The 20,989-nt window shown below is 50.3% G+C and overlaps 1 protein-coding gene across 9 annotated transcripts in view; it reads left to right on the forward strand.

Moving 5' to 3' along the window:
• The window catches only part of COL27A1 (collagen type XXVII alpha 1 chain), a 156,373-nt gene that overhangs the window by 25,447 nt on the left and 109,937 nt on the right, over nt 1–20,989 (forward strand). For all 9 annotated transcript variants that reach the window (XR_013536080.1, XR_004728611.3, XR_004728610.3 and 6 more), the window contains exons 5-7: nt 822–875; nt 12,705–12,758; nt 14,270–14,323. Coding sequence is in view for 6 of the 9 variants with exons in the window: in XM_035255482.3 (XP_035111373.2) it covers nt 822–875; nt 12,705–12,758; nt 14,270–14,323 (162 nt within the window). In the remaining 3 variants the exon portion in view is untranslated. The remainder of the gene's footprint in view (nt 1–821; nt 876–12,704; nt 12,759–14,269; nt 14,324–20,989) is intronic.

A 20,989-nucleotide genomic window follows, 5' to 3' on the forward strand; every position in this document is an offset into this window, starting at 1 on the left:
GACTCCATCTCTCCAAAAAAATAAAAATAAAAATTAGCCAAGTATGGTGGCCCTTGCCTGGAGTCCCAACTACTCAGGAGCCTAAGGTGGGAGGATGGCTTGAGCCCAGGGGTTTGAGGCTGCAGTGAGCTATGATAATACCACTACACTCTAGCCTGGACCACAGAGCAAGACCCTGTCTCTAAAAAAAAGTCCACTTGAGGCTGGAAGAGCCCTAGAGGTTTTCTTGGAGGAGATGGCACGTTGAGCCAGGCTTGAAGGATGGATCAGGTTTTAAGCAGAGGAGATGGATGAGAAAAGATGATGCCAGATGAGGGAACAGCATGGGCAAAGGCAATGAAGAGAGAAAGTACCAGATACATGGAAGGGAAGTGGGTAGCTAAGTGTGGTTTGAGCCAGAAGAACCTGGAAAGGGCTGACGGGGCCAGGCTGAGAGAGTGGAGAGGCAGTAAAATTTAGGGGTGAAGGACTTGTGCTCCAAGGTCAAGGTCCAGCTCTGCCATTTAGCAGTTGGGTGATCTGAGATAGTTATAGTTACAAACCTCTGTGAACATCAGCCTCTTTATCTTCAGAATAGTAATAACACCACTGCCTACCTTCCAGGTTAATAGGGCCAAAGGAGGTGGCACATGGAAAGTGCTTCCCACAGGGCCAGGCATGGAGGGAGTGCTCCCCAAAGGAGGCTGAGTGGCCACAACCGTGTTGCTGGGACTTGGCTTGGGGAGAAGATACTGGAGGGAAGGCACCAGGCATTGCAGTCAGAGGCGAGCTGGCTCCTGCTTTTTGTCACCTTTTTTGTTTTTGTTTCTCTTCCCTTTCAGGGTCCTCCTGGGCCTTATGGAAATCCAGGTCTCCCCGGCCCTCCCGGAGCCAAAGTGAGTATTTACTGGAGATGGGGCCATGGAGCGGGTGCTGGGGTCAGAGCCGTTTGCAGCGCTTCCCTGGGGGTCCTTGTCAGGGGGCTTCAGGGACACTGAGTGGGATTCCCACCCAAGCCAGGGGCACCCTCTGGGCTCCTTTCCAGGGCTGGGCTCTGTGCCTGGTCTGGAGACACAGTGCGGAGTCCTGAGTTTAGTTTCCGGCTGGAAGAGACCGGGGGTGGTGGGAGTCAGGAGTTGGAACCTAGAGCCTTCAGGGGATTGGGCAGAGAGATGATTTCTTGTTAAACAGGGGAGGCTGACCTTGAATGTCAGACTAAGGATATAAGGCCTACCAGGCTGTAAGATGCATCCTGGGGAGGGATATGGAAAGATCTCGTTGTGGAAAGATCACTGGATGCCATGAGGAGGATGAATGGGGGTTGGGGACCAGAACCAAGGCTGGGAGACCAGGGGTGATACAGGTGGGAGAGGAGGCTAGTCTAGGCCAGCTTAGGGGTGTGGGAGGAGGTAGGGTGGAGAGAATGGTGGTGGGTGCAAGGTGAGAGATGGTTGCAAATATCAAACAGTTTTTACTTCCCTGGTGTTAGCCTTGGGGACTGAACTGGGTCCCGGGAGGAGGAGTAAGATGATGTTGCATTTAGGAACATGTAGCCCAGTCGAGTGGAGATCATTCATGAACATTCTGGAACTCAGGTGTGCTCTGAGCTCGAGTTAGAGCCAGGGGGAGGCTGGTGCAGAAATGCCACCTCCCCCAGGGTGCCTTCTTGGAATACCTGAGTTCACTTTTAATGAGACCTTAGTGGCTGAGGCTTTGATGATGTGGGCCTTGCCGAGCTCTTCGGTCCGTTCCTGGAGCTCTGGGAGAGGGTAGGGCTGTCAGGACATTGCATTGGAAGTGAGAAACTCAGAGCACCAGGAGGAGTGCCGGAGCCAGCAACATTTAGGTCATGGGAAAAGAAAGCTTGCGGAATGGCTAGAGTTATGAGGAGGAGGAAGATGCTAAAGGCCTGAAGCTAAGCGAACGGCGCCTGTACCGAAGGAGCTGTGGAGGGCAGACGGGCTCCTGGCTCTGGGCCCTCCCAGCCTAGCCTGTGTCATCTATGGGTTATCCAGGAGAAGAGCACCATGGGGCTTTGGTTGGCCCAGGTCCCGGGTCATTCTTTGATAACCCAGCAGCAAAGGTTGAATGGCTTAAGGAAACCCTTAACTAATTGGCTCCAGGCCATGCACAGTAAGCTGCTGAGCAGCCTCTAAAGCCCAGCTCTCCTGAGTCATGGAGTAGAGCTCCTTCTGGCCCAGCAGCTTGTCTGGGAGCTTTGGACAGAGGTGTCACATGGCAACCATGAGTATATGGATCCGTGGTGCCAGAGCCTTGGGGCAGAGCAGAGTGCAGGAGCACTGGCCTCAGCCCCTCTAGATCTGTGATTCTGTGTCCAGGGCTGGGCTTGCCTTTTCGGAAGGCAGACAGTGGAGGCATCAGGTGTCCAGTGCTTAGCAGCTGCCTGGAGGTGCCCTGGGCTTTAAACAAGGCGTACACTAATGATAATAACGGCCATATACAGAACCCTTTCTGTGTGCCAGGCACTTGCATGCATTTGATGTGGCTTGTCTCATTGGATTCCCCACAAAGACCTAAAGAGATGGGTGGGAGGATACTGTACCTATTTACAGTTGGGGAAACTGAGGCACAGGTCAATTTAAGACATTGTCTAGGAAATGGCAGTGGAACCTGCCCCCATGGGACAGGTAGAGAGGCAGGAACTCCTTTGGAGACTTCTGCTTTGCAGAGACGATGGGTACATGAAGATGCTGAGCATCCGAAGCTGTTTGGAATTGCCATGCTTACCCCTTCCTGGGCTGCTCTGGGACCAGTGGAGCCTATCTCCTCCCACCCCAGACTCACTCCCTACTCCAGTGGCAGCAGATGCTCCCTCAGCTCCTCCTGCTTGCCCTGCTCAGAGCACTGTGGAACCTTAGTGCCAGGCCCATGGTAGCCCACCCCAATCTTGCTGACAGATGTGCCATGGTAGGAGAAGGGCCTGCCAGCTGCTTCTCCTCGCATTTTGAGGAACAGCTCTGAGTGTGGCCACTGAGGCTCCTCCCCAGCAAGTGAGTCCTTGTGCCGCCACAGGGGGCTGAGACCCATGGACTCAGGGTGTCACGGACAGGACTCCAATTTACAACAGATAAGAGTGTGGAGTCTATAAAATACACTGGAGTCAGAGTCTGCTGCTCTTATTGGGACTTGCATAAAATGCCAAGGGGAAGTGTCCTGTCCTTTGCCTGGACACTTGGCCCTGAGCCCAAGGGTGAACAGAGGTAGCCCCAGGGCAGGCTGGTTAGGTGAAAGTCCCAGGTAGCTGGGCCAGGGTCCTAGGCTCATCTGAGCCATGGGAAGGACAGGGTTAAAGCAGAGGCCCTCCCCGGATGGAAGTAATGGCTTGGCTGAGATTGGATGTGTCAGCATGTGTGAGGCATTGGGGCTACCAGGGACACAGACAGGCATGAGCCCTGCCCTTGGAGAGTGTAGAGGTGAGCAATAAAGAAAAACAAACCACCCATACTGATAAATGCAGACTTACACCATGATTAGGTCTCTAGGGCTCCATGTGAGAGGCCCAGGGTGCTCAGAGACCCCACGATATGAGGATTGATCTGGTCTGGGAGGTGAGGGACACATTCTCAGAGGGCAGCAAGGTTGAACCAAGGTCTGAAGTATGGTGGACAACTAGGCAAAGGGGCTGGAGAAGGCTGGCAAGGGCAATAGGCCTGGCGATTGGTGGTATGATTTTTGGACTTTGTCCAATGGGCAACTGGAAGACCTGAAAAGGATTTCAGAAGAAGTGACATGACCAGGTGAGGTTTGCAAACATCATTTAGGCCACTTGAGATTTAGGCAACTTGGCTGGTGGCCAGTTGCAGGGCTGGAGCTGCCCTGGGGCAGGGTGTTGATGCTGGACCATGGTGGAGTCAGGTGGGATGCAGGTCCTTGGTGCAAATGAGGAGCTCTGGGGCAGAGGTGGGGACTCCTTCTGGATAGGGAAGCTAGTGCTCCCTGCCAGTGTTCCCTGCACTGGTCCATGAGACTCCTAATCCCACTCATGGACAGCCAGCCACCTTGTCTCTGGTCTGGTCCCCTTGGTCTGCAGTGAACTAGCCAGAATGACTATGGCCCTTGGACACCAGGAAAGGAGAGGGTGTCAGGAGAGGGCAGGCTCCATGGCCCAGGTGGCTGCTGGCAGAGCTGGTGTGAGCTTTTCCTTTCCTCTTCCTCTAATGATGCTTCCTTTGGGCCAGGCCCTGTGCAGGGCACTTGAGATCAGAGATGGAGTATACAGGGGGCTTCCAGCCCAGAATGTCCTAATCCTTTGTGATTTAGTCCTCATTTGTCTCAGCCCCTCTCTGGGCCCCAGCCACCCAAGGAAAATGTGGAGAAGTCCAGAAGATGTCAAGAACAAAGTGAGCTACCTGTAGCGGTCCTGCCCAGTAATAACCTGAGAGCATTTTGAGCAACCTGTGGGCCAGGCCCCAGCCAAGAGCTTTATGTACTTTTCAGGGCAGATATTATTACCCCCATTTTATGGACGAGGAAACAGGTCCAAGGTGGCTAAGTAACTTGCCCAGGGTCACATTTCTAGTAAGTGGCAGAGCAAGCATTCAAACCCTCAGCTCTCTGACCTCAAGGCAGCAATCTAGCCCTGAGCTCCGTGGCTCTCTGGTCTTCCCTTGTGTGTCACATGTGTCTGTGTGGATCCACTTTGCAGTGACTGGGTGTCTGGCCTTCCTCACTTAACAACTATTGTGAACATTCTCCTGTGTTAGCAACTTGGCATCTATCACATATGATTTAATGGTTTCAGGGCATTCTATCAACACTAATATCTAATGCTTTATATAACTGATTCCATTTGTAAAAAGAAAAAAGTTCTATTTTAAATTAATATACAAGTTATTATTTTGATTAAGATTACTGTATATAAATGTTAGAATATCTCCAATTATGTCATTAGGATAAGTTCATCAAAAATAGAATTGCTAGTGTGGACTTAGGAGTCAGTGTGGCTGAGTTTGAATCTTGGCCCTACTGATGCAGGGCAGACAAGCCCCAAATTGGAGATTAGCCTGGGAGGGTTCTTGGCTCACTCAGGAAGGAGTTAAAGAGTGAGCTGGTGGAGGAAGGAAACAGCTTTATTGAGGTGGCAGTAGAGCTCGGTGACTGCTCAGGTAGAGCAGGGCTACACCGTAGGCAGTGTGCTGACAGGAACGGTTCAGAGGGAATTCTGTGTCATATTTACGCCCACCTTTCATTATACGCAGATTAAGAGGTGGAGTGTGCAGAAAGTTTTAGAAAAGGGGTGGTAACTTCCAGGTCATCAGGCTGTTGCCATGGAAAGGGGCAGTAACTTTCAAGTTATAACAATGGTAAACTAACATAGCGTACTGGTGGGCATGTCTTATGGAAAGGTGATTCTGTCTCATGCCTGTTTTAGCTAGTCCTCAATTTGGTCCAATGTCCAAACCCTGCCTCCAGAGTCAAGTTCTGTCTTCTGCCTCACTACCATATGCTGGTCATATGACTTGGGGCAAGTTACTTAAAACTTGGAGGGCCTCAGGTTCCACTTCTGTAAAATGGGGATGGTCGTAGTTCATACCTCATAGGATTGTTCTGAGGATTGAACTACATGTGTGTGTATCTGCGTGCACATGTGTGTGTATTTATATATGTATATGTGGATATGTATCAAGTTATAGACCAAGATATATTTGTATATACATATGCATGCATATATACACATATATACAAATGATTTATAGTATGTCTTACACATAAGAGACATGTAAGTGCTTAGCTGTTATTTAATTAGCAGTTGCCTTCAGGTTAAACTGATGTATGCTGCTGCTGGCATTAAAGGAAGATATTTTAAAAAGAAGTTAACTTATTATCATTTTCAGTCCATTGATCATCTATGAGATGAATGCTTTTTTTTGAGACGGAGTTTCACTTGTTACCCAGGCTGGAGTGCAATGGCGCTATCTCGGCTCACTGCAACCTCCGCCTCCTGGGTTCAGGCAATTCTCCTCCTGAGTAGCTGGGATTACAGGCACGCGCCACCATGCCCAGCTAATTTTTTGTATTTTTAGCAGAGATAGGGTTTCACCATGTTGACCAGGATGATCTCGATCTCCTGACCTCGTGATTCACCCGCCTCGGCCTCCCAAAGTGCTGGGATTACAGGCGTGAGCTACTGCGCCCGGCGAGATGAATGTTTTTCTTAAACCTCTTTTCCATTTGTACTTCACCACTTATGAACTGGTTTATTTTGGAAGGTTGGGATGTTGCCATTTGTAATTGGTTCGTAAACATTATTTTGAGGTTATTAAGGCTTTGTCCACCTTACAAATATTTTCTAGCTTGTTGTTTTCATCTTAAGAGTATTCACAGTTTTCACAAATAGAAATGTTATCTTTTTTAAAAAAATAATATGTCAGATAATCTTGGGAGGGCTCTACTGAGCTGTAAAATCTGTGGTTCTTTATTTTGCTTTTATACATAGAAATGTTTTTTCCCCATTTTAAGATCAGATAGGTATTCAATTATATTCCTTGTCATTTCATAATACCATTTGTATTCTTAAAAATTTTAAACCATCTGGAATTCGTCTTAATGGGGGTGGTGGATGAAGTTGGGCTCCAGCATTATTTTTCCTCTAATAGCCAGTTGTTAAACAATCTTTCCTCCACTGGTTACTCTATCACAGACAAGAGTCTAATACAAGCCATTGTATATGTTTCCTTGTTTATGTATCTTTATGCTAGTAAAATACCAATTACGTGACATTTACTATCTTTATACTGTGTATTCTCCTTCTTCTCTTCATTTGAAACATTTCTGGCTATTTATTCTGTCAGAGGAAGCTATGCCTGTCTTAATAATTTCCTTAAAACATGCTTGGGATTTTTACTGGAATTGCAACTAAATACATATATTAATTTGCGAAGAACTAACATCTTTAAAATATTACATTTTTCTATCTAAAAACATGGCATGTCTTCCCATTTGGTTGAATTTTAGTAAACTTTAAGGGTTTTTATTACATAAGCCCTGAACATTTCTTATTAGGTTTATACTTAGAAATTTTATATTCTTGTTGCTGTCATGCGTGGAATATTCTCCCCATTACATTTTCTAGATAGCCCTCATCTGTTGAAAATAACTACTGATTTTTGTGTTTTTTTTTTACTTTTTGCATTTAATTTATAATCATCCCCATTCCGAATCATCTTATTAATTCTTCTAGTATTTCAGTTGGTTCTCCTGGATTTTATAGATAGGCATTCATATTATTTGCAGAGAAGAACATGCTGTTGTCTCATTTTCCTCAGAGATTAGTGGTTCTTATTTATTTGTCTTGCCTTATTGCATTGGCCAGAACTTCTAGACCCATGAAAATAGTAGTAGTGATAGTGGGAGGCCCATGAAAATTCAGAGAAAGTTCTGGAGCTGGAGCCAGATTTGACCCTTTCCTAGCCACACCATTGTCTCTTGAGACTCTGTTCACTCATTTACTCATATGTGAAATATTTTGTGATGACTTTTCTGGGCCAGGCCCTGGGCTGGATACTGAGACCAAGGATGACTTATACAGGGGGCTTCCGGCCCAGAATTTCTCAATATTTCTTTATTAATTTGTTTGTTTGAGACAGGGTCTTTCTCTGTCATCCAGGCTGGAGTGCAGTGGCACTATCATAGCCCACTGCAGCCTCAACCTCCTGGACTCCAGCAATCTTCCCACCCAGCCTCCCAAGTAGCTGGAACTACAGGTGTGCACCACCACACCCAGCTCCATTTTTTTGCTTTTGTAGAGACATGATCTCACTTTGTTTCCCAGGCTGGTCTAGAACTCCAGGGCTCAAGTGGTCTTCCTACCTTGGCTTTTTAAAGTGTTGGGATTACAGGCACGAGCCACCATTCCTGGCCAGAATTTCCAAATCTTTTGTGATTTATTCCTCCTTTGTTTCAGCCCCTCTGGGCCTCAGCCACCTGAGCCTTCTGATCTATTTCCCGACCCTACCTACAGGAAAGGAGTTCACCATAGTTCGCATTCCTGCTGTGTTCTTGGCACTTTAAGGCTCCCACCTGTCTTCTAGTACCAGCTGGCTCTGTAAACTAATCCAGGCAGAGTCTGCCATTTCACATACAGAGAGGGAAAGTGGCTTGCTTACAGTCACACAGGCTCTGTCAAGGTCACACAGGCTCATTGGCTGGAGAGCTGGTCTGGGAGACTCTTGTTTCTATGAAGGTGTAAATGGTTAGTTAGACTTTATATATTACTTATATTTCTTATTGGAAGATTGGCAGGAGTCTGGCTGGGAAGATATACTTGTTTCATTTTCCTCAAAGGTTAGGGGTTCCGTGTGCTCCATCCCAGAAGTCATACCTTCACCTGCCTAGGGGTACCTTGAGCATACCTTGAGCTGCAGCTTCATCTGGCTCCTCCTTGTCCTTCTCCAGCCTCATCTTAGCTATAACTCCCTTCAGGGATTTACCCTCAGTCTCTCCAACCTCTCCCCAACTTCTTCCTGTCCTCCACTTATCACTGGCTTGTAGTTTTTCATCTGTAGTTTATCAAAATGTAAAGAGTTCATGCTCTGGAACCAGACTGCAAGAATCTAAATCTCACTTTCTTTTTTTTTAAATTTTAAGTTCTGGGGTATATGTGCAGGATGTGCAGGTTTATTACACAGGTATATGTGTGCCATGGTGGTTTGCTGCACCCATCAACCCGTCACCTCGTTATTAAGCATGGCATGCATTGGCTATATTTTTCCTCATGCTCTCCCCTCCCTTGACCTCTCCACTGCTGACAGGCCCCAGTGTGTTATTCCCTCCGAATGCAACCATGTGTTCTCATTGTTCAGCTCCCACTTATGAGTGAGAACATGCCGTGTTTGATTATCCATTCTTGTGTTAGTTTGACGAGGATAATGGCTTCTAGCTTCATCCATGTCCCTGCAAAAGACATGATCTCATTCCTTTCTATGGCTGCATAGTATTCCACAGTGTATATTATCACATTTTCTTTATCTGGTTTATCATTGATTGGCATTTAGGTTGATTCCATGCCTTTGCTATTGTGAATAGTGCCACAATGAATATGCACGTGCATGTATCTTTGTCATAGAATGACTAAATCCCACTTTCTAATTGTATGACCTTGGATGAGTGAGTTATTCCTGCTGTGTCTTGGCTTCCTCTTCTGTAAAAGGGGGATAGTGATCATTGACATCTTATGAATTTGAAGGATTAAATGAGTGAGTATGTGTCCAGGGCTTAGAAGAGCACTTAGTAAATATTAATGCTCATTATCATCACGAGTCTCTCTGGTTTGTCCCTCATGGATATGGGTGTGTCTGTTCCCCACCATGGCATTCCCTGACTTCTTCTTTTTTTTTTCTTTTGAGATGGAATCTTGCTCTGTCGCCCAGGCTGGATGGAGTACAGTGGTGTGATCTCGGCTCACTGTAACCTCCACCTCCAGGATTCAGGCAATTCTCCTGTCTCAGCCTCCTGAGTAGCTGGGACTACAGGCACGCACCATCACATCCAACTAATTTTTTGTATTTTTAGTAGACAGAGGGTTTCATCCTGTTAGCCAGGATGGTCTCGATCTCCTGACCTTGTGATCTGCCTGTCTCGGCCTCCCAAAGTGCCGGGATTATAGGCGTGAGCCACCGTGCCTGGCCCAACATTCCCTGTCTTCTGTTCATCTTGAGACTTGGCTTATAGTATCTGTAATTATGAGTATCACACGCAGCAGGGATTGCATCCCAAGTGCTGTGCTGGCTGCAAAGAATGCAGAGAGAAATCCATAAATAAAATTAATTAAAATGTCCTAGGTAAGGACCTTGAGCAAGGAAACAGGTCTGTTTCATGTCATCATTTTGGGTTTCAGTTTCCTTTTTCTGTAAGATGACAGAATAGGATACATGAAGGCCCACCCTGAAAGCTGTTTAATCCCAGCTCCTCTATCAGCTGCAGATCGAGGTGGGCACAGGGTGGCTGAGGAGGAGCTGCTGGCCTTTTTTGGCCATTGGAATCCTCAGTAGCCCTGGGCCTGGCCTTGTACCATGGACATAAAAGGCATTGAGCTGGGCTTCTGAACAGTCCAGGGTGGGAGGGTGTCCGGGAGGAGCAGCTGCAGTGCAAGGTGAATCCCAGAGGTGAGGTTCTGCAGAAGATATGACCTGGAGGGGCCCAGGTGGACAGAGTTGGGGTTCTGGGGACTTCAGCCTGGGGTAGCTGGGGAAGGGGAAGTGTGGGAGAAGCACACAGACCTTCAGCCTGGGGTAGCCATGGAAGGGGAAATGTGGGAGAAGCACACAGACCTTCAGCCTGGGGTAGCCGTGGAAGGGGAAGTGTGGGAGGAGCTCCCATTTGCAAGTGGGGCTTTGAAGTCAGACCTAGCCTGGGGACAGACTCAGCCTTTGTCTCTTCCCTGCCAGGGAAGGCCAGCCCATGTGGGACTTGGCTTCTCTGAACCTTTGTTCTTCCCTGGAACAAATGGGTGCTATGAGGACTAAAGGAGTTGGTGCACACAGTGGGCCTAGCTCAGTGTCTGCACACAGTAGGTGAACAGCAAAAGCCCATTCCTTTCCCTCTTGGAGGCACTTTTTAGTTCAGAATGCAGTGATTTCTGGTGGAGGGTGACTGAGTCAGGATTTGGAACATCTGAGTTCTGATGAAGAAAAGAACTGAGTGGGAGTTAATTAAAGCTGCCCAACCACCTTTCACATGTGTCATGGCTATTATCCCCCTGGCTCCTCGCCTGGAGACCCGGAAAGCTGGTGTGTGTTTGTGTGTGTGTGAGCATGTGTGTGTGTGTGTGTTTGTGTGTGTGTGAGCATGTGTGTGTGTGTTTGTGTGTGTGTGAGCGTGTGTGTGTGTGTGTTTGTGTGTGTGAGCATGTGTGTGGATGTGTTTGTGTGTGTGTGAGCATGTGTGTGGGTGTGTGTTTGTGTGTGTGAGCATGTGTGTGTGTGTGTTTGTGTGTGTGTGAGCATGTGTGTGGGCATGTGTGTGGGTATGTGTGTGTGAGAGCATGTGTGTGGGCGTGTGTGTGGGCATGTGTAGTGGGCATGTGTGTGTGTGAGCATGTGTGTGGGCATGTGTGTATGTGAGCATTTGTATGGGCATGTGTGTGGGCGTGTGTGTGGGCATATGTGTGTGTGTGTGTATGTGTGTGCGCATGTGTTTGTGTGTGTGAGAGCATGTGTGTGGGCATGTGTGTGGGTATGTGTGTGTGAGAGCATGTGTGTGGGCGTGTGTGTGGGCATGTGTAGTGGGCATGTGTGTGTGTGAGCATGTGTGTGGGCATGTGTGTATGTGAGCATTTGTATGGGCATGTGTGTGGGCGTGTGTGTGGGCATATGTGTGTGTGTGTGTGTATGTGTGTGGGCATGTGTTTGTGTGTGTGAGAGCATGTGTGTGGTCCCCACTTTAAAGGTGAGGAAGCTGGGCTTGGGAAGGTGCAGTGACTTGCCCGAGGTCCTGCTGTGAGTCTGGCAGTCCAGGAGTTTACTCTAGGACTTCTGATTCTGGCCCAGCTGAGGCAGGGAGGGGAGAGGGCCCAAGATGGGATAGGGATGGGGACAAGAATCAGAAGCTCTTAGAAGGTGACACAGGATGGACCAACTTTGTTTCCTGAGTCATGATGAGGTTTGGACAAAGGAGAGGAGCGTAACCAGGAGCACCCCATGAGAGACGCGGCTGGTGAACCTGTGAGCCCTTTTCCTGAGTCCCATGCTCTTAGCAGCCAGGATCTGTGCGACAGGGACTGTCCCCTATGCTAGGCACAAAGAGTGCTTGCCTCTGACTGGGGACTCAGTGCTTGTCAGTTTCTCCTCAAGTTTCTGCCTATTCTAACTCAGCAGGAGCCAGGGCACCCCAGAACACAGATCTAGGGGTCACCAATCAGGGTTCTAATCTCAGCTCTGCCAATGCTTCATCTTGAGGTCTTAGTCCCTTTCCTTCTCCTGGCCTCAGTTTCCCCAAATATGGGAGTAATAATGCTTCCCTTGCCCCACTAGATTGTGGGAATCTAGTGAGGTGAGGGATGGTGCCAGCTATGAAATGGCTGTTTGTGCAATGAACCTCAGGTAGTTAGAGACCAATGAGATGGAGATCGATGTTCTGGAAAATCATAAAGTATTGGCATGCCTCTTGGACATATCTCTCAGAAACTCCTGAGAGCCCAGGGGAACAAGCCAGGAGACAGTCCTGGCCACGTGCACGGGCAGAGACTGGTCCCCTGGAGGATGGGCCCAGAGCTCTACAAGTAGGATGTGGAGGCTGCGTTCCAGCTGTGAACCAAAGAATGCTTGTGGTGTGGCTAATGATGTTTGGAGAATGGGTTTCTAGGTGACAGTGACTGCCTGAGCAAAAGCCTGGTGGCAGGATGGTGCGGGACGTGTCTGGGGAGTGGGCTGTGGTTTGAGGGTAGAGCAGAGGGACCCTCTCTGTGGGTTTGCCTGTTGTAAAGAAAGCATAGTGCAGACAGGGTGCCTGGGACGTGTTGGATTGCAGAAGACTTGGGATAGCAGAAGGAGGAATTTGGATTTTGTCACCATGCAGTCAGCGGGAAGCTATGGAAGGTGTTAGAGGAGGGGAGTGATGAAATTGGAGAAGACCCTCTGGAGGGGTGTGAGTGGGAGGATGGATGGGAAGGCATTTAAGCAAGGGAGCAGGGCTTCGAGCAGTTTGTGGGGAGACAGGCATCTTCTCTAGATGACTTGGTGGTCAAAGTGGAATTGTTTTTGTTTCAGGGACAGAAAGGGGATCCAGGGCTCTCACCAGGAAAGGCCCATGATGGGGCAAAGGTAGGTTTCCAGGGACCCCAGTCCCCAGGGAAGAGGGGAGTGGACAATACTGAAATCGCCAAACTCTGCAGCGAGCTGTCCTGGCTGAGGCCATGCATGGCAAATGCAGGGGGGTGGGAACATCTGGAAGGGTCAGGGTGTGGTTTGGTTTTGTTCCTTGAAGTCCTTCAGCCTCTCCCAGCAGCAAAGCCACCCAAGGTTATTTCCAGCACCTCCTTTCAGGGTACAGCCAACAAAACTGACAAAAGATTTTGCCTATGGACACACCCTTGGTGAATGCTCTTTTGCCGAATGTCCTGTGTGGCTTTCTGCAGGGCCTGCTAGGTGACCCTGGGCATCCAGAAGTTTCTTGGTAGCACATGGCCAGGAAGCTTCCAGCAGACACTCAAAGCCTCCCCTGAGGTTAACTGCAGCAGACAGGTCTGTGGATTTTTAGGAGGCTAGAGATTCAGGGCTCCATAACTCTGAAGGGCTGTGAAACCAGGTTTCCCTGCAGAAGGGAAAACACATTGGCCAAAGACCTTCGTCCATCTCTGAAGGATCTACCCCAAAAACTGAGCAAGGGACTTGGAGAGAGTGCTGGACAGATGGGAAGAGGGGAGTGCAGAACTCCAAGTGAGATTGTCCAGTGTGTCAGTCTTTCGGGCATACATACCCTGGAAGCAAAGCCCAGGTCTGCCTGGCTTCCTTCTGGACACAGCCCCAGAGCCATCCTGATAGATTGAATGCTGCTTCTCAGCCCAGCCTCCTGTGCTTAGGCACTGAGAACTGGCTGCTTTCTTTGATTTCCCCAAGACACGGGTGGCTTATTGCTTCACATCCTCACTGCTAGGTGTTTTCACTTAGCACATATTTACTGGGAGACTCCGGGTCCCAGGAGAGTGTTCCCATACACTGCCGTTTGATCCTCATCATAACCTCATGAGCCAGGACAGATGGGTCCAGCTTGTAGATGGGAAAACAGAGTCTCCAGGCAGGGGTGGCTTGTTGGCAGTCAGGCAGCTGGTAAGTGGCAAAATGGGATCGGCATGCAGGAGCCCAGGCTTCTCTCCTGCTGCTGTGTGGCCTGCTCTCAGGTCCTGGGGTGATGGCAGAAATGAGCCCTGCTTGGCCAGTGGCAGGCCCAGCAATGGGAAGGTGTCTCAGGACTGCAGGGAGAGCCGGCTGATTGCTATGGGACTGATAAGCCACATGTCTTCTGGAGCACAGTTTTTAAACACGGTTTCACTATCAGAACCCATTCTTCAAGTGGTGTCTTCTGCTGAAGACCAAAATATAAAATAGATCGGATGGAGCTGCTGAGTTGAGTGGGGAGGGGTTCTGGGTACAGCACCCACTCTTCTGCTCTCACTTTGCTGAGAAGCCCCCGAGTCTCCTCTGAGCCTCTAGTTCTCCATGAATCTCATTTGGAAACAATCAGCCATTGGAAGTTACAATTCCAGTTTGTAGAGTGTAGCAGAGCATCTCTGCTCCTGATATCCTGCCTCACCTCCCTTGTCCATGTCTTACAGGGCGACATGGGCTTGCCCGGGCTCTCTGGGAATCCAGGACCTCCGGGACGAAAGGTACTGTTTGGTTTGGATGCTATGCCTTGCGCTGTGGGCCTCCTAGCAAGCCAGGTCTCCAGGCAGGAGAGTGGTGGGCCCACCTGCCTCTCCCCAGCCCCAGCCCAGCTCCCCCAGGGACAGGGTACGTGGGTGAGAGAGCTTTCCAAGGGCTATGCCTGTTGGGGATGGGGAATACCCTGGCTTGCAGTGGGTGCCTCTCAGCACGGTTAATGAGGTAGCTTGCCAAGAAGTGTTGTTGGTTTGCTGTACTTCCTTTTGGGGACCCAGCTGCTCCCAGGGCGGCCACCTTCAAGAAAACTTGTGGTGGTGGTGTACCCCATGCCAGCCCCTGCTCCACTGCCCACTGGCTGAGTGACCTTGGGCCTGTGAGTCCCATCTCTGCCCCTTGGCCTCCTCCTACATGAGGATCCCCGTCTCTGACCCTGCGCAGTCTGGGGCTGTGTGACCAGGAGCAAGGCCTGGAGCAGAGAAATGGAGGGAGTGGACCCTGGAGTCAGTTGGACCTGGGTCCTACTCCCCCTTCTGCCATTTCCTGGTTGGGTGACCTTGGGCAAGTCAGTGAGCGCTGAGTTTAATATTCAGCACTCATTAGTGCCCTGCGGGGGAAGGGGAATGCTCTGGAGAGGCCATGGGTTCGCTGTGCCTTCCTGACTGTTGCGTCTCCCCCATCCCATCCTCGCTTCAGCCATGCTCTGGGAGTTACCTGTCTGAGCACCTGTGCGGGGAAAAGGCTGCCATTTCCTAGTAGTGGGTCTCAAGCTTCCAGTGCCCCTGGATTTCTCTGACTCCTCCAGCCTGTGTCTCCCATCCTTCAAGACTCTATTCTAGTTGTGCCTACTCTAGGGAGCGGTCCTGGAGCACCCGGCTTCGGGCCATGAGGCTCCTCTCTGCTCAAGGTCACTTAAACCGTCCTGGCTTAGTTATTCTGAGCCACCAGTCATGCCTCACCACCCAGGGTGTGCAAATCTGGTCTGCTGCTCTCCCTACTGAGCCTCACATGAAGCCCTTGCATTGCAGGTATTCAGGAAATAGGGGGCAGGCAATGCAGGCTGAGGGTCAATTGCCTTTTCCAAGAAAATCCCCTGCTGCTGATGGGTTTTCTGGTAGATCCATCAACCTACCACTGTGTCTTAAGCTTCTTCCTTGGCTCCCAGCTGTGGCCACAGCTGTCCTCTCTCCAGGCCATCTGGCTCTCATCTGGACAGCTGGGGTGTCTCTCAGCTCCATCCTGTTCTTGCCTTGAGAGCCCCATGACATGGGGGCCTTGAAGGACCTTGTTCCCCCATTCCCTTCTCCTGTACCTTCCATGGGTGGATCAGGCCATACCTTCACTCTGAGAGGCCCGCCCCGGAGGCAGTGGCTGTGAGCCAGGAGACATGGTCTTTTCCAGCTCAGAGAACACAGAGGGACCAGCTCTCTCCACTTGCTTCCCCTCTGGGCTCTAGCGCTTCCTGATGGATGAGGTGCTAGTGGAAAAGGCTCTGTCCAGCCCCGGCTCATAAAGCAGCCTGTGGTGGTCTTGTCCTGCATGGGCATGGCGGCCCAGCAGAGGTGGCAGGAGGTGGGGAAACCAGACTGGAACCAGCTCCTGTCTGGGGTTCTAAGGCTCCTCGCATTAAGCAGATGTCCAGAAGAACCCCTAATCAAGAGGAGCCAGCTCACCTGAGCAGGGAGAGGCAGCTTCTCTAAGTTAAGCAAGAGCCTCTGTGCAGCTGGAAGATTATTTGGCAAAGCCGTTTGTTCCGAGTTCCCCTTTGGCCCTGGCCTAGACATGCACAGAAGAGTTTGGTCTGCGGCAGGCTGGTGTCACCCACTCACAGAGGGTGCTGGGCAAAGCACTGGGGAGCTCTGGTTCTGAGGCAGAGACCCCTGACCAGTGGTGGGGAGCAGAGAAGAGAACCACTGCACTGCCATGGGCAATGTGCCTGAGGCCACCACGGTAGGCAGTCTCTCCTGTCACACACAGTCTTTGGTGACAACAACAGCCACTTGGCTCTGATCCTGTAGCATGGCTTTTCTGCATTATTTTTTGTGAGAAACCTTGTGGGGAAAAGGGAGGTGAGTGGATAAGAGGTAGGGTCAGGCCAGGCATGGTGGCTCATGCCTGTAATCCCAGCACTTTGGGAGGCCAAGGTGGGTGGATCGCAAGGTCAGGAGATTGAGGCCATCCTGGCTAACACAGTGAAATCCCATCTCTACTAAATATACAAAAAATTAGCCAGGCATGGTGGCACGTGCCTGTAGTCCCAGCTACTTGGGAGGCTGAAGCAGGAAAATCACTTGAACCCGAGGGGCAGAGGCTGCAGTGAGCTGAGATCATGCCACTGATCTCTAGCCTGGACAACAGAGAGAGACTCCATCTCACAAAAAATTTAAAAAGAAAAGAAAAGAAAAAGAAAAAAAAGGAGGTAAGGTCAGTTTCTTCTTCATGCTCACCAGCACATTGAATTTTTGTGTCATTCTGAGGCAACACTGATAATCCTATTTATTCATTCGTTTAACAAGAATTAGTGAATGCCTAGAATGTGCCAGCCACTGAGCTGAATGGACAAAAATCCCTGCCCCGGATCCTTATGGGGGTGGGGGTGGGGAGACAGGTGACAGAAACAAAAACAGTAAAAATAAAAGGTATGCTAGAAGACAGACGGGCTGTGGAGAGAAATCAGCAGGAGAAAGGGAGTTTTGGTCGGAGGGTGCAGTCTACGGCAGTGGCTTCCAGCTGGGGATCTGGGGCCGCATCGCAGTGATTCTGCTCAGTTGATCTGAGTGGGACTCAGGCCTCAGTAGCTCTAAAAGACCTCCAGGTGACTGCCACATGCAGCCAAGAGTGAGAGGCACCAACGTAATGGAAATACCTTCCATGGGTCTCTAAGCTGCAGGGCTGGGGTTTGAACCCAGGTCTTCTGACCCTCAGGCCCTTTCTGGGTCACCACAAGGCTGATTCAGTTTCTCGAACAAGACAGTTTCCATCCAGTAAAAAAAGAGGCTTCCTGCCTCAGAAGGTTTGTTTCTTTGCCACTGCCTGAGATGCATGTGGAAGGACTTTGCTGGGCTAGTTCCTAAGGTGGGGAAGACACGCAAACCAGGTCACATAGACCTGGATGGAATCCGTGCTCTGCCCCTCTCCTGCTGTGTGAGCGTGGGCAAGTCAACTCACCTTGCTGGGCCTCGGCTGAGTCATAAGGTGGTGGGGAGGATTAAATGAGATGTAATATCCCCAGCACGCAGCACAGGGCTGGCACATGGCAGGCACTTTGCATGTTTTGTGGAATGAATGAATGAATGATCATGAAGAGAAGCATCTGAAGAAGGTCTTGTGCTACCATCTGCTAGCACCAGTCACTTCGCTAGTTTCCAGTTAACTGCCCTCCAGTAGCCAAGAAGGCTGCCAGAACCCCTTTTGCACCTCCCATGCTCCCTCTCATCTAACCCTCCTGCCTTCTTTCCTGTAGACCAGTAGTTCTCAACTCAGGGTGGTTTTGCCTCCCAGGGAAGAGTTGGCAATGTCTGGAGATATTTTTGGCCATTGCAACTGGGAGGGAGGTGCTACTAACTTCTAATGAGCAGAAGCCGGAGATACTGCTAAAGTTCCTGCAATGCACGAGATAGCCCCTCCCTCCCATACACATACACAAGATGTGTCCAGCTCACCGTGTCAAGGCTGAGAAACCCTGGCCCCATCCAATCCCGTGTGCCCTGGGCCTTCCTGCTTTCCTGTGTTTGCTTCTGCTGTGCCCTCACCAGGCCTCTCCTCCACACTCATCCTCATGCCTGCCCCTTGGCTATGCTCTCAGAGAGGAAGAGCATCTTCTCCAAGAGTACTCCCCAGCACCTCCAGGCAGAGGTCATGCCTCCTTTCTCTGACCATTTGGCCTCCCTTCTCAGTCTCCTTGGGCTAGTGGGCAACCCACTAGGGTTGACACATTGCTTAGATTGGACAGAAGACAGAACCCAACCCATCTTTCTTTCCCCAAGCGGGCTTAACGCAGTGCTGGCCACATTCAACTCCCTCCCTCCTCACCTCTGGCAAGCGTCACAGAGGGATCTTCCCGGCCACGCCCTGACACAGCCCCTGAATTTCTCTTACCGTACTGCCCCAGGTAGACATGGCACATGGGACCAAACTGGCACTCAGACTGAAAGCTGACTTGCTTCTCTCCAGCCTGACTTCCCCCCAGCTCCCTCCTGTTGCCCCCACCCTTCCCCCTAGCAGAAATGCTGCCCGAGTTGGCCATTATCTGTGGGAAGCTGTCATAAAATGGGAGAGCACAGGGGTCATCTGGAAGCATTTCTGGGGAAATGTGATTGAGGCTGCCTCAGATGATCCCCTGCCCTTCTGCAGAACTCCCAGTTCTGCCTGAGTGTGGCACCCCTAATTCCTTACAGGTCCTCCTGAGAAACGTCCCCAGGCCCCCCTGCTTCTGCAGCCCATTCTCACTACCCCATCCTGTGTCCCCTGTCTAAGCCCTGCCCCTCCCCCAGGCCTCAGTTTACAATGTCACCTCCTCTGGCTGGGTGCATCTACATTCTTCCAGCACTTGCTGCCTCTCCTTCATTCCACTTAATATGCATTTAATGCCCTCTTCTAGAAGGTAGAGAATTTTTCTGTTCATCAGTGTATCTCTAGTGCCTAACACAGGGTCTTGGTTATTGCTGGGTCTCAGCAAACATTTGCTGGATGAATGAATAATCCATACAGAAAATATAACTTCCTGCCCAGAGCGGTCTCACGTATTCACGGAACAGAGTTTGGTGTCAGATACCTGGCCTGTGCCATGATGAACTGTGCTTTTAGACAAGCCACAGATTTCAGACTCCTACCATTTCTGAGCCCACAGGACATGTGGAGAGGCCAGCTGGGGAAACTCAGGTCAGAGAGGCACCTTGTCCAGCATCCCATAATAAGACCCTCTACTCCAGGCATGTGTTTCTCACTCTTTGATTCTTTCTGTCCCGCTGATGGCTCAGTCTGCAGTGTGGGCTGCCCAGGTGGTTGGGAAGTCCAGCAGAGAGATTCATGGAGAGCTAAGCAAGGTTGGTGAGTTTCATCTCAACGACTGCAATGCGAGCTGAGGCTTCGCACAGGCCAAGGTGGAGCCTGGGTGGACAGCCAATGTCTGAGTACATAGTGGTCCCTAGGACCCCCGGGCAGGGACAGGACCCCTCCCCTCCCTGCCCAAAGCCCAAAAAGCAGCCCAGCCAGACGGGGAGACGGTCTGTAGCAACAGTGAGGTGATGTCTGGTTTCTTCTTGCGCATTGTAAGCAATGATTAATCTGGCTCCCAAACCAAAATATAGGCCGAGTTCTATTATAAACACAGGTCCTGTGGAGACCCGCCTGCTGGGCAGCCAGAGGCCCCTTGCAGACAGCATGGTCCCTGGAGCTCCCCGAAGTGCCAGTCAGGCACCGAGCACAAACTGAGAAATCACTGCCCATGGGTCCACCTTGCGGTCGGCACCCGCCCCGTAATTGCTGGGGCACTGCAGAAGATAATGGTTTATATTCCTGTAGGTCTGGGGCCCTGTCATTTGGAGCTATTTGCTGGCCCCAGCTTGGTAAACATTGTTAAGATGCTTCCAGGGAGTGTAAGCACCTCCTGCCTCCTACCCCCCACCTGGGCTATGCTCTCTGCTGCTCCTGGCCATCCAGGGGAAACTGCGGTGTTCATGGCAATGTTCAAGGCCCTTCAGGGTCCCTTGATCAAGAGAGACCTAGAATTGCATAGGTCTGGAGTCCCAGGGAAAAGTGCTGGCTTGGCCATAACTTTCTGGCTAACTTTAGAAGTCCCTTCCCCTCTCTAAGCTTGTTTCTCAGTCCATCCAATGAGAAAGAAGGTTGTCAAACTAATGGTTTAGATCCCTTTCAACACAGATACTCCAGGGTTTCATGACCGACCTTCGCCTGAATGATGCTGCAATGACGTGAGAGCTTTTGTCCCAGGGAGGTGCATCTATAGGGGGATCTCTCCTTGAGTGGCTTTGTGGCTCTTCTAGACAGGCCTTGGGCCTCATCGAGCATGTCTCATCCCATGCTTTTTGATGGCTAAGGACGTGGGATTGGAGTCACAGGCCTGGCGCTGCCCCTAGAAGGCTGTATGGCCTCAGCAAAGTCTCTTTACCTCTCTGAATATCAGTTTCCTCAACTGGCAAATGTGTATGGTAATTGCTGCCTCCCAGGAGTGATTGCAAGGAGTCCGTGAATTGATATATGAAGGCTTTGGTGCTGAGCCAGGCAGAGGGCTGTCCACCGTGCATGCCCGTGATGATCACTCACTTCCTTTTAGCTGCATCCTGAGTAAAAGGGTTTACTTGAAATCTCCTTGGATTTCACTGGAGAAATGCCTCTCTGCTTCCTTTGTAGGGAGGTGGGGGAGCTGAAGAATTGGTTTTCAGCAGGGTTCTTGTGGCTGCAGATGAAGCCACAGGAGCTGGTGATGGCCAAGGGCCCCCTGGACCCTACACTGTAGTTCTCTTGAGGGGGTCCTGGCCCTGTTACTCCACTGGATCTTTGCAGGCAGGCAGAGGATGGCAGAGTGAGCTTCAGAGAGGATTATATCCCACAGAGTCACACAGCCCAGAGTGCAAGGCTCCGTTCAGCTCTTTGCTAGGAAAAAGCTTCGCTTGTTCTTCCTCATCTGCAAGCTCCAGGTGGAAAAATGATGA

Source organism: Callithrix jacchus, chromosome 1 (genome assembly GCF_049354715.1).
Source record: "Callithrix jacchus isolate 240 chromosome 1, calJac240_pri, whole genome shotgun sequence".
NCBI classification, from domain to species: Eukaryota; Metazoa; Chordata; class Mammalia; order Primates; family Cebidae; genus Callithrix; species Callithrix jacchus.